Raw genomic sequence first — 13,252 nt, forward strand, 5'->3', positions numbered from 1 at the left:
GGGAAGCAGTGTATATACAACCAGGTCTGTGTTTTAGAAAGATGCCACAGTGCACAAAAGTTGGATCAGAAGGGGAGGGAAGAGAGACCAGCAGCAGTTACCAGTTTCATGGTCTTAACCTCTGTAGGTTCCGTTTTTCTCCTCCACAAGATGAGGAAAATAATTGTATGTATCTCGGGGGTTCTTTGAGGCTTAAATGAGAATTCCTGCAAATCGCAGTAATAGCAGTAATGTAAAGCATTGTTGGGCTTTGCTGTCTCTTAGAGCTGGGTTTGTGTCCTGGTCATGCCGGGAAGCCTATTTTTAATATGCTCGATGGCAAAGAAGGTTGGAAAAAAGAGATTGGACTAATAGGACTTTGCTTTGTGGCACGGGAGGGGCAGTGCGGCCTGGAGCAGGTGATGGTCCCTTTCACTGACATGAGAACTCGGATGGCTGAGACAAAGTCTGAGCCCAGCTTTGGACAGAATAAGTTTGGGGTGGGCACTGGCAGGATATGATATTCGGATGTCCAGGTGAGAAGAGATGGCAGCTTAAGCCTGGCACTGCTCTCCTCCAGCGCCAAGGAAGGGCCGGGAGGCCCCAGTGAACTATTAGGACAGGAGGGAGAAGAAAGAAAAAGGCCCAGCCTAACACTGAGGGGACGCTCCACCTCCAGAAGACGACTCTCAGCTTCGAGGCTGGACCGGAGCCAGGGAGCCAGGGCAGGCAGGGTGAGCAGTTGTGGCAAACTCGGCCCAGTCGGACGGAGCGGAAGACCCACGGCCAGCTGGGGTGCCCTCCGCCCTGCTCCAAGGAGGAAGGAATCCGAGCTGGGAGTTTGGCGCCGACGGGAAGGGGGGCACCAGGGTGGTGGGCGAGGCCCAAAGAGAGAAGGCAGGAAGCCCGGAGGAGCGAGTGGGGGTGGAGAAGGAGGAGAGGAAGGGAGAGGGCGGACAGGAGGGGTGGAGAGAGAGAGAAACGGAGAAAGAGAGGAGGGCTGCGGGGAGGAGAGAGGGGAGGAGAGAGAGGAGGAGAGAGAGGGGAGGTAGAGTGGGGAGAAGGGGAGAGGAAGAGAGGAGGACTCGGAGGGGAGCGCGGAGGCCGCGGCGGGCTCAGGGGCACGTCGGCCGGGCCACCTCCGCGAGCCAGACGTCGCCATTCCGCTGCTCGGGGCGCCGCCGCCGCCGCCACCGCGCCCGGGGGCCATGCTCCCGCCGCCCCCGCGCCAGCCGCCGCCCCAGGCGCGGGCGGCCCGCGGCGCGGTGAGCCTGCAGCGGGCCTTTCTGCGCGGCCCGCTGGGCGTGCTGCGGCTGCTGCAGCTGTTGGCCGGCGCCGCCTTCTGGATCACCATCGCCACAAGCAGGTACCAGGGCCCGGTGCACTTCGCGCTCTTCGTGTCCGTGCTCTTCTGGCTGCTGACCCTGGGCCTCTACTTCCTCACGCTGCTGGGCAAGCACGAGCTGGTGCCCGTGCTGGGCTCGCGCTGGCTGGTGGTCAACGTGGCACACGACCTGCTGGCGGCCGCGCTCTACGGCGCCGCGATGGGCATCATGATCAGCCAGACGCAGAGCCACAGCTACTGCAACCTCAAGGATTACCAGATGTCCTGCGCCTACCACGCCTTCCTGGCGGCCGCCGTCTGCGGCGGCCTCTGCCTCGGCCTCTACCTGCTCTCAGCGCTCTACGGCTGCTGCCGCCACTACCAGGGCGAGCAGGAGGTGGCGTGAGGTCGCTGCGCCGCGGGGCGGGGGACGCGTCCTTCCTGCCGCCACCGCCCCGCGTCCGTGCGCCCCGGCTCCCTCCCCTCGCCTCGCCCTGCGTTCCTGCCGCCGCCCGCGCCCCGGCGCCCGGATCGCAGTTCCCGTCCGACGGCTTCGCCGCAGTCCAGAGTCCGGACAGCTGCGCCGTCTCCTGGGACCAAGGCAGAGCCGCATCCGAGGGGCGGACGCACTCTTTCAGTCGGGCCGCCCCGAGGCGAAGCCTCGCGGTTCCTCATCCCCTTCCCGGCCGAGAGCGAGACGTGGACAGGCGCCGCGTAGATCCGGGGGAGGCTCCCAAATTGGAACCAGTCTACTGGCGGCGCCACTGCCCCCTCCCTCTCGCTCCGCGTTCGGAAGAGCACCCCCTTGCCTTGGCCCCTCTTCCAGCCCCGAGTGCTGAAAAAGGCAGGCATGACGCCGCGGGCGGAGCTGGGGACGGGCCTCCACTGGTCCTGGGATGAGCGACGGGTGTGGTTTTAGTTTGGGATTGTGCGGGCATCCTGCGCAGTCCTTCCGGGCCATCCCTCGGTGCTTTGATGTCTTGCGCTGGGGCCCATATGCAAAGGTGAGGGTGGATAAGGGGGCTGTACCCTTGCACCTTTGGAGTCTTCTTTCTCCTCCTGTTCTGTCTTCGTCCTCGCGGTTCACGGAGGCCAGTTCCTAACGCCCACTAGCTTCCCTGGCCTCGCCTTCCCAGCCTTCCTCTCACAGGTTTCTGTTCCGTCCCCACCTCCCAATATCTTTTTTGCATTAGGGATACCACACCAACGTCAAGGAATGCTAGGCGAGCCCCACCCCTTTCTTTTTGCAGATGGAGACTCAGAGCTTGCTCTTGCGAACAGCCAGAAAAAGATTAGAACCTGGTCTTTGGACTCTCAGTCTAGCGTTGTTTACTTTAAAGCATTGGTTGTTCCCAGGAATCCGGACTCTGGAGCTACCCTCTAATAGAGGGTTTCAAGGCCCAAAGAGTTTGTCTAAGGTGCTTTCTCCCCTTCTTGAAGATTCACAGTGCTCATTAGCATATGAAAGGCTTTGAGAAGTCCTGTTCTAAAAGAAGCCCAAGTAACTTAGTTTACAGTGTTAACTGCCTCTGGACCTGGACCAGCTTTCTCCACCTAAGGTTCCAAGCAGCCGTGCGTCGCCCTGGCTCTCATTTATCACCAAGGGTCCCGACCCATTGGCTGTGGTCTGTTTGAAGACAAGGGGCACTCCTTCTCTTTCCCAGGGAATTTCTATAGCAGAGGGAGGCCCCACACCCGCTCCATTAAAGAGAAGATAGCCGGCCGTGCCAGGCCAGCGAGAGCCTGGGGAAACTGTGGATTGAACATTCCTTTACATTGTTTGGGGAATGAAGCCAAAGTTGTCCAGATGGTTTCCTGGTTTCCCAGTCAAAAGGAACATCACCTGTAAGAGATGCTGGCATTGACCATAAGCAACTGGCAGGGGTGGGTCACACCAAACAGAGAAGAAAACTCGGGATCTGGGATGAACAGCTGGCCCAGCCTTGGTAAGGTAAGATGCCTCTTGGCTTTCTGGCGAGCTCATAGGCCTTTGAATAAAAAAACCCAGAGCCCGCTCCTTTTCTAAAAGATAAAGGATTTGGGCTTCCCTGGTGGCGCAGTGTTTGGGAGTCCGCCTGCCGATGCAGGGGACACGGGTTCGTGCCCCGGTCCGAGAGGATCCCACATGCCGCGGAGCGGCTGGGCCCGTGAGCCATGGCCGCTGAGCCTGCACGTCCGGAGCCTGTGCTCCGCAACGGGAGAGGCCACAACAGTGAGAGGCCCACGTACCGCAAAAAAAAAAAAAAAGTTAAAGTGTTTTTATTCAGGAGCAAGTTGAAGGGGTGACAGTAATAACCACAATGTCCAAAGGGTTATGACAACAATTCAACCTTTTTGCTAAGTCCTTCAAAGGTCTGCTCTTTGAAAAAGTTCAACTCTCTCTGGATTAGAAACTAGAATAGGGGAAGCCAGAATGCTTTTTTGTGAGCGTGTTTGTAGAGTTTAGGAAGAAAAGTCTTAGGTTTCTCTGTTGCAGTGGTGAAGATCTGGGTGGGGTTGTGGAGTGCTTTTGTGAGTTTTACATAGTCACCATCTTTACATCTTTGTGCCCGGCACTGCTCAAAGCACTTATATATTCATTTCATTCTCTCAACAACCCTACTGAGCTGGGTTCTAGTATTATTTCCATATTCTGTATGAGGAAAATGAGTCACAGAGAGGTTAAGTGACTTACCTAGAGTCTCCCAGCTGGTGAGTTCGGATTTGAACTCTGGCAGTCTGACCTCTTCAGAACCAGGCTGTGCTGTATACAGTAGGGGGTCAATACATGTTAGATGCTGTTAACATGGTTATCTTTATTTATTTATTTATTTTAATATTTTTGGCCACACCACGTGGCTTGTGGGATCTTAGTTCCCAGAGCAGGGATCGAACCTGCACCCTCGGCAGTGAAAGCGCGGAGTCCTAACCGCTGGACCGCCGGGGAATCCCCATGGTTATCTTTGGAAAAAAAAATTTTTTTTAATTGTGGTAAAATATTCATAACATACAATTGACCATCGAAACTGTCTTTAAAGCGTACAGTTCAGTGGCATTAAATCCATTCACATTGCTGTGCAGTGATCAGCACCGTCCATCTCCAGAACTTTTTCATCTTGCAAAACTGAAACTCTGTGACCATTAAAATTGTGGTTATTTGTGTTATTGTTGTTGCTATTGTTTTCTGTCCTCCGGGAAATCCCAGAACACTGAGCCCTTCAGCATCTCAGTTAGGCTGGGGTCCTGCTGCCATGCTCCAGGCAGGGTACCTGTTTCCTCAGTGCCCACTGCTGGTGCCAGCCAGAACCTGGGGGTGACCTTTGCTGGGATACTGGAGGTGTCTTGGAAGCCCAGCAACTTTGGTTCTTCTGTTGCAGATTTCCATGTTGCTGAGGCCATGGAGACTCCCAGAGCCAGTCATTCTGACCTCTCCCAGGGCCCCTTCCCTGGGCCAGCAGAGAGTTTCAGTGTTTTCACTGGCCATATAAGGAGGTGGGGAGAGGGAATAATCTTTGCCCAGCAGCTCCCTTTCCACATCATTCGGTGGAAGAGCCAAGATGGTGAAGGTTCATTTTGCCTTGACGTAGAGAAATTCCTATTCTGCTTGCGTTATGACTTGGGCACAAGCTTCCAGATACCTGGAAGATACCTGGCTCAGTTGCCGTGCACCCCTGAACCCTAAACAATGGCTTTTGAGTTCCAGCATGTGTTCTTTTCTCTTTTTTAGATCATCACATAAGCTGCATCCTCAGCTCAGATCCAGCCCTTTGAGGACCTCTTCTTAGCCCGCAGCCCATAGTGCTTTGTCTGTGGTTAGCTGACCTTACTCAGGAGCAGACGTATCCTTGGCCTTCATGGTACCTTATACAGCCACATGTGCCTGAAACATTCCAGAGCTCACTGGCTCGTCTAGATGTGCCTTCCCACTTGGCCGCCCACGGCTTCTCCACATGTGAGAAGGACATGAAGACAGCTCCCACACCCATCCTCTCCTTCCCCTCGGGGCCCTGTGCCATGGGAATGACTACCTGAGCTGGCCCGGAACTTTTGGATACTGGAGGCAGTCTCCTTGGCCTCCCTCTCTGGACTCCAGGACTCGATCCAACCTGACACTGCTGTGGGCTGCCCCCAGCCCAAAAGTCTGGGACCACTTGTGGGCCCAGGAGAGGATTTCTCCAGTATTCTACAAAGGCCAAAGAGAGGGTGTGCGTGGGAGGGTGAGGGAGGGTAGGGAGAAGAGGGGACCGATGTGCTTCATTCGGTAGTTTAGTGGTGATTACTAATATGCTTTTCTGAATAAAGTTTGTTTGTCTGATCTGGGTGTATGTGTCTTCTCTCCTGCCCCCTGCAGTAACACTCTGTGTCAGATCCCCTAGCCTCCCTCCATCTTCTCATTTTGCCACATTTGTCTGCCTCTCCGGCTTCCCCTTCTTTCCGGGAGGGAAAGAAAAATGAGGTCATAGATTTCCAGTACAGTTAGGGCAGGGCACAGGAATCAGGAAGAGAACTCCCTGTGTCTGTCCCTGACTGAGGCTGAAGGGAATTCCAGAAGCTCCCACCCCTGCTCTCAATGGGCCCTCTGTTTGGGAAGTTCCACTGCCTGATAGGCAGGCACAGAATGACTATGGTCACGGAACCAGAGGGTCCTGTTCTGGTCCAAGCCCATCATATTACAGAAGGGGAGATGAACCCCAGGGTGGAGTGGCAACTCGCTTAATGTCACAGAGCTGACTAGGGCCAGAGTGGGGTCTCCTGGAGCCCAGGCTCTGGTTCTTTCCTGCAGATCATTGTTCTGGTGTTGCCTTCTAGACACACCCAATCTGGTCCCCCCTCTCTGCCTTCCAGCCTCAGCCTGCTGACTAAGGTACCCTGGAAAGGGCTGGAGGGCAGTTAACAGGCTTCTTGTCGGCTCCTCCCTCCTGTGACCTGGGCCTGATGTCCACAGCCGGGACATAGAGTTCTGCTGGCAGATCTCAAAGCACCCCTAGAACAGCTCCAGGCAGGGATCTGATGCTGTGTGTGCTCCACACCCACTCTCTTCAAAGCACCCTCCTCAAAATACAGCACAGGGCTTCCCTGGTGGCGCAGTGGTTAAGAGTCCTCCTGCCGATGCAGGGGACACGGGTTCGTGCCCCGGTCCGGGAGGATCCCACATGCCGCGGAGCGGCTGGGCCCGTGAGCCATGGCCACTGAGCCTGCGCGTCCGGAGCCTGTGCTTCGCAACGGGAGAGGCCACAACAGTGAGAGGCCCGCGTACCGCAAAAAAAACCAAAACCAAACAAACAAAATACAGCACAAACTCTCTCTCTCTCTCTCTCATCCTCCTCTTCATGGTTTGCATTTCCAGGTTGGAGGAGAATGCCACCAGCTGCCCAAGATCCTCCCTTTCTCCCCTCTTCCCTCTGTGTCAATTAATGAATATCACACGAAATAAAAAGTGGCCTTTATGCAAAGGCTGGTAAGCCACCTGCTCTACTTTAGCTCGGTGGAATATTTGCAATTGAAAATGTTGCATTACCTTATTTGATCTTGTCACCAGTCTTAGAGGTTGGCATTGTCACCCCCATTCAATAGAAGAAATAGAGCCCCAGAGAGGAGAAGGCCTTATCCATGGTCACATAGCTGGCAAGTGGCAGGACTGGACCTGGAAAGTAGATGTTCTCTTACTATCCTCAGCAGCCAGTTGCTAAGCCCTGTGGGCCTCTGGGCAGGCTCTGAGGTAGAGGTGGAGTTTGGTTTTCCCTCCTAGAGACCAGGTGTTCAGGAATGGTCTAATCTGACATTTCCTGTTTAATGCTGGGGGCACTTTGAAATAAGACACTGCTCCTTGGGGACATAACTGAGCCCATTTGGGTCTGGGGAATCCCAGGGGTTTGTTCATTTCTATCTATTACTTTTCCTGCTTTTCTAGGATGGGAGTGGGATGGTCAATGGTGAGGAAGGAGAATTAAGAATTCCTTTTCAGGCATAAAAAGGAAAGGGCAGGGATATGGGAGAAAGGTCTCGTTAGCACTATTTATATTTTTATTGTTTTTGTTTGTTACAATTGTTATTTGTAGAATAAAATAGTAATATATACCCATTAAATTTTTTTACCTGTACAGAAGTGTACAAAGTAAAAAGAGAAGTCATTCGATCATCCTAACCTCACACCTGAGCAATAAGCCATTGTTCACTATTAAGCCTTCTTCCTTAATTTTTTTTTTTTTTTTTTTTTTTGCGGTACGCGGGCCTCTCACTGCTGTGGCCCCTCCCGTTGCGGAGCACAGGCTCCGGACGCGCAGGCTCAGCGGCCATGGCTCACGGGCCCAGCCGCTCCGCGGCACGTGGGATCTTCCCGGACCGGGGCATGAACCCGTGTCCCTTGCATCAGCAGGACTCTTAACCACTGCGCCACCAGGGAAGCCCTTCCTTAATTTTTATAACTAACGAAATATCTGGATGCTCACCCAAATACACACATATACATTCAGGCTCTTCTACAACTTGCTTTTAAAATTTAGCAATAATAATAAAAAAAAAATTTAGCAATAATATAGTTCTAAACACTTTCTAATGTTCTATAATATAATAATATAGCTCTAGTCCTTTTAATTTAATTTTATTATTTTTTTGGAGAAAGAGTTCCACTACCACAGTGGGAATTTTTATTTTATTTTATTCTTTTTTTTTAATTTATGTAATTTATTTATTTTTGGCTGCGTTGGGTCTTTGCTGCTGCTCGTGGGCTTTCTCTAGTTGCAGAGAGCAGGGACTACTCTTCTCTTCGTTGCGGTGCGCGAGCTTCTCACTGCGGCGGCTTCTCTTGTTCTCTTGTTTGAGCACAGGCTTTAGGCATGTGGGCTTCAGTAGTTGTTAGTTGTGGCGCACGGGCTTAGTCTCTCCACGGCATGTGGAATCTTCCCGGACCAGGGATCGAACCCTTGTCCCCTGCATTGGCAGGTGGATTTTTTTTTTTTTTTTTTTGCGGTACGCGAGGCCTCTCACTGTTGTGACCCCTCCCGTTGCGGAGCACAGGCTCAGCAGCCATGGCTCACGGGCCCAGCCGCTCCACAGCATGTGGGATCTTCCCGGACTGGGGCATGAACCCGTGTCCCCTGCATCGGCAGGCGGACTCTCAAGCACTGCGCCACCAGGGAAGCCCTCTTTTGCTATTTCTATTACCTATGTTCCAGATGAAATTTGTTTATTTGTGTGTGTGCTCTTGCCTGACATTTGTATCATGGATGGTAATTCTGGACTCAGAATAAATTGGAAAGTTTTCCATCTTGTTCTGTTCTCTGGAATAGTTTAACCATATCATTTTACTGATGGGTTTAATAAAATTGTCTACAAAATAACCTGGTCCTGATGCCTTTTAGGAAGCTTTTTTTGTTTTATTTATTTGTTTTTAGCCAAGCTGTGCGGCTTGTGGGATCTCAGTTCCCCGATGAGGGGTTGAACCGGGGCCATGGAAGTGAAAGCCTGGAGTCCTAACCACTAGGCCACAAGGGAACTCCCTTTTAGGAAGTTTTTTGGTTAATTCTCTCAGTTTCGTTAATGGTAATTGGTCTATACAGGGTTTTTTGTGGCTCACCTACTGCCTTTCCATTCGTGGCATTTTTATTCAAGTTGTCTCTCCCATTAATTCTCTCATCTAATTCTCCAATTTAGAATGAGAACTTTTTGAGGGAAGAATTCCAGGCTATTCTTCTCTATATTCCCATGAAAGGCACATAATAAGTAGTTATGTGGTGGAATGAATGAATATTGGTGTTTAGCTGCTGTAACAAACACACCTCAACATCTCAGTGGCTTAATATAACAAAAGTCTATTTGTTGTTCACATACAAATCTATTTCTGCCTCACATAGTTGTCCATTGTGGATATTCCAGGTCAGTGGGAGGTTTCCAGGATGTGATGATTCAGGGACTTAGGCTCCTCCCACTTTGTGGCCCCGCTATCCCCTCTGCTTTGAGCTGGCATTTGGGAGAAAAGCGGGAGGAGTAGATTTCCGACATTTAAATGCCTTGGACTAGAAGTGACTCTCATCACTCACTTTTGGGGAGTCACATGACCGAATAATCTATATCCAAGGAGGCTGGAAGGTGTAGTCCATGGTGGGGCAACAGCTGCCCGGCTATACAACTCTACACCCTGGAAGAGGGAAAAGGACTTTTGGGTGGACAGTTAACTGCTTCTTTGCTGGGAGGCCACAGGTTTTATTGCTGAGGTTTTCATTGCCTTGCTCTTCGAGACTTTTTTTGCCCCGTGTTTGATGAATGGTTGTTTTCATGGCTGCCAAGAGCTGTTGAGTAAGAGTATAACAGCAGACATTCATTTCTGTGCTGTGTTTGTCCAACAACTCACTGTGTCACAGCTGGAAAACTCATTACTCATGAGGGCTTCTTTCCCAGGTACAAGAACATAAAGATGTTATTTATTGAACACTTTTCAGAGCAATGGCAGTGAGTTATTAATCAAAAAATATACCCAAATATTAAGTTTAAATACTAGAGTAAACCCAAATATTAAAGAGAATCTAAAAATACATATCAGTCAAATGTTTCTTTCATTTATTCATTCATTTAAAAGAATTGAAACAGTTCCTGTAAGATAAAATTTCACGCAGAAATTCTCCATTTTAGAGTGTACAATTCAGTGGTTTTAGTATATTCACAAAGTTGTGCAACTATCACCACTATCCAATTCCAGAACATTTCCATCAGCCGAAAAAGAAACGCTGTACCTATTAGTCACTCCCAATTCCTTCTTCCCGCCAGTCCCTGGCAGCCACTAAATCAATCTACCTTCTGTCTGTATGGACTCGCCTGCGCTGGACACTTAGTGTAAATGGAATCATACAATATGTGGCCTTTTGTGTCTACATGGCATAATGTTTTCAAGGTTCATCTATGTTGTAGCATGTATCAATACGTTCCTTTTAATGATAAATATTAGTATTCTACTGACTGGATATATCACACTTTCTTTATCCATCATTCCTCTGTTTAAAATTTTTAAAAATTGTGGCAAAATACACATAACAAAATTTACCATCTTAACCATTTAAAAAAAAATAAGTTTATTTATTTAGGCTGCGTTGGGTCTTTGTTGCTGCACACAGGCTTTCTCTAGTTGCGGCGATCAGAGCTTACTCTCCGTTGTGGTGCACTGGCTTCTCATTGCGGTGGCTTTTCTTGTGGAGCACGGGCTCTAGGTGCATGGGCTTCGGTAGTTGTGGCTCGTGGGCTCAGTAGTTGTGGCTTGCAGGCTCTAGAGTGCAGGCTCAGTTGTTGTGGCGCATGGGATTTATTTCTCCACGGCATGTGGGATCTTCCTGGACCAGGGATCAAACCTGTGTCCCCTGCATTGGCGGGCAGATTCTTAACCACTGCACCACCAGGGGAGTCCCCATCTTAACCTTTTTTTTTTTAAACCCCACATTTGTTTTTATTTATTTATTTTTGGCTGTGTTGGGTCTCCGTTTCTGTGCGAGGGCTTTCTCTAGTTGTGGCAAGCGGGGGCCACTCTTCATCGCTGTGCACGGGCTCTCACTGTCGCGGCCTCTCTTGTTGGGGAGCACAGGCTCCAGACGCGTAGGCTCAGTAGTTGTGGCTCACGGGCCTAGTTGCTCCACGGCATGTGGGATCTTCCCAGACTAGGGCTCGAACCCGTGTCCCCTGCGTTAGCAGGCGGATTCTCAACCAGTGCGCCACCAGGGAAGCCCCCTTAACCATTTTTTAAATGTACAGTTCGTTGGTATTAAATATGTTCACGCTGTTGGGCAACCATCTTCAGAACTCTTCTCATCTTGCAAAACTGAAAGTCTGTACTCATTAAATAATCAATCTCCATTCCCCCTCCCTCTAGCCCCTGACAACCACTATCCAGTACTTTCTGTCTCTAGGAATTTCACTGCTCTAGATACCTCATATAAGTGTAATCATACAGTATTTGTCTTTTTGTGACTGGCTGAGCTCTTCACTCAGCATCAATGTCCTCAAGGTTCATTCATGTTGTAGCATGTGTCAGAATTTCCTTATTTTTTAAGTAAAAATAGCCCATTGTGTATGTATACACCACATTTTGTTTATCCATTCATCCATTAATGGACACTTGGGTTGCTTCCACCTTTTGTGATTAAAACTGCTGTGAACATGGGTATACAAATATCTCTTCGAGACTCTGCTTTCAGTTCTTTTGGGTATATGCCCAGAAGTGGCATTGCTGGATCATATGGTGATTCTGTTTAACTTTTTTAGGAACTGCCATATTGTTTTCCATAGAGTCTGCACCATTTACGTTCCCACCAACAGCACACAAGGTTCTTGTTTCTCCACATCCTCACCAACACTTGTTATTTTTTGTTTTACTCATTTATTTTAAAACAAGCATTCATTGAGTACCTACTATGCCAGGGCTGTGCTATGTACTTGGCAGAAACTGGGACTGGCAAGATGTTAAGTCACAGTCCCCCTGCTCTCAGGAATTCAGGACACAATGAGGGAAATAGTCATGTTCAAGAGAAAGATTGAAATGCAAGGTGAGGGACTTCCCTGGCGGTCCAGTGGTTAAGACTCCGAGTTTCCACTGCAGGGGGGTATAGGTTTGATGCCTGGTTGGGGAACTAAGATCCTGCGTGCTGCGTGGCCAAAAAAAAAAAAAAAAAAAGAAAGAAAGAAAGAAAAAAGAAATGCAAGGTGATAGGTGCTTAATAGAGATGAAAGAGTTCTGTGTAAACACAGAGGAGGAAGTGAGGAATTATTTGGGGAAGTCTTTACAAAGAACCTGATATTCAAGCTGGATGTTAAAAGGTGAGCAGGGGGAGATGAGGTGGAAGGAAAGGTAATCTAAGCCGACAGAACAGCACACAGCAGCCAGCCTCCAAGATGGCCTCCAGGATGGCCCCGATAATTCTCACCTTCTGGTAGTTATGCTGTTGTATAATCTTCCCACTATGCATTGGAATGTTGACTAGTTCGCACTCGTAAAACCAACAGGATATTGTGAAAGTGACAGTGTGTGACTTTTGAGGATATGGCATAGAAGACCTTGTAGCTTCCTGCTTTGCTCCCTCTTGGATTTCCTGCTCTGGGGGAAGTCAGCCTCCATGTCGCGAGGACACTCGAGATGCCTTCTGGAGAGTCCCAGGTGGAGAGGAACTGAAACCCCTTGCCAGCCTGTCAGCACAAGAGCCAGCACCAACCAGTCTGCTATGTGAGGAAGCCAATCCTTCAGCCCCATCAAGCCTTCAGATGACAGCAGCCCTGGCCAGCATCTGAGTACAACCTCACAAAAGCCCCTGGGCCAAAACCACCCACCAAGCTGCTTGCAGTTTCCTGCAAAAACCACCCAAAAGCCAAATAATACATATTTATCATTGTTTTAAGCTGCTAAGTTTTTTGGTTTTTTGCGGTTTTGATAAGCCAGTAAGTTTTGAAATAATTGTTACACAGCAAGAGATAACTAATGCAGCTAGAAGCATGAGAAGATCTGGTATATGCAAGAAATGGTGGCATGAGAGACCATCGCCAGAAACCCCAAGTTTAGAGAGGCTTCTGAACAAGTCTGTGTAAGAGTGGGTGAGAGCGCCATCTGGTGGAGAAAGCTGTGCTTAGACATTCCCTTCTCTTCCTGCTCATATTTTTCCAGCTTGTTCTACCTAACATTTCTTGCTAATATTTCTCCAAGAGCCCCAGTGAAATTCAATTATGTGGACCATATACACACTTGCTTATAGATTCAAAGACTAACCTCTGAAAAATGTCATGTTAAGGTATTAATTATCCTCTTTTTCTATTTTATTTTCTCCCTTAGTCTCTCCCACCTATCAGCTATCCAGGGGAAAACATCAGTGGCACCAGGATTTGAGGCAAGAAGTGAAGACTCAGAATGCTGGAGAAGGGAAGGAAGGAACCAGGAGAACTTGATTATGAAAAATCAGAGTCAGTTCCCAGAAAGCAGACTCCAGTTGACCAGTTTCTAGT

The 13,252-nt window shown here is 49.6% G+C and overlaps 1 protein-coding gene across 2 annotated transcripts; it reads left to right on the top strand.

The window, feature by feature from the left end:
• Positions 1 to 1,187: 1,187 nt before the first annotated feature.
• MARVELD1 (MARVEL domain containing 1) lies at positions 1,188 to 5,589 on the top strand (the record flags this gene model as incomplete). 2 transcript variants are annotated; one of them, XM_082674011.1, is made up of 3 exons in its annotated part: positions 1,188 to 2,307; positions 2,968 to 3,254; positions 5,010 to 5,589. In XM_082674011.1, one exon carries the CDS (start codon positions 1,188 to 1,190, stop codon positions 1,707 to 1,709), a length of 522 nt encoding a protein of 173 aa, XP_082530137.1. In that variant the 3' UTR covers positions 1,710 to 2,307; positions 2,968 to 3,254; positions 5,010 to 5,589. The 2 variants fall into 2 exon arrangements, with proteins under 2 accessions (XP_082530137.1, XP_082530136.1); XM_082674010.1 differs by having other exon boundaries at positions 1,188 to 3,254.
• Between the last annotated feature and the right edge of the window lie 7,663 nt (positions 5,590 to 13,252).

The sequence above is a fragment of the Grampus griseus genome (genome assembly GCF_964374135.1).
Source record: "Grampus griseus genome assembly, chromosome: 16".
NCBI lineage: Eukaryota > Metazoa > Chordata > Mammalia > Artiodactyla > Delphinidae > Grampus > Grampus griseus.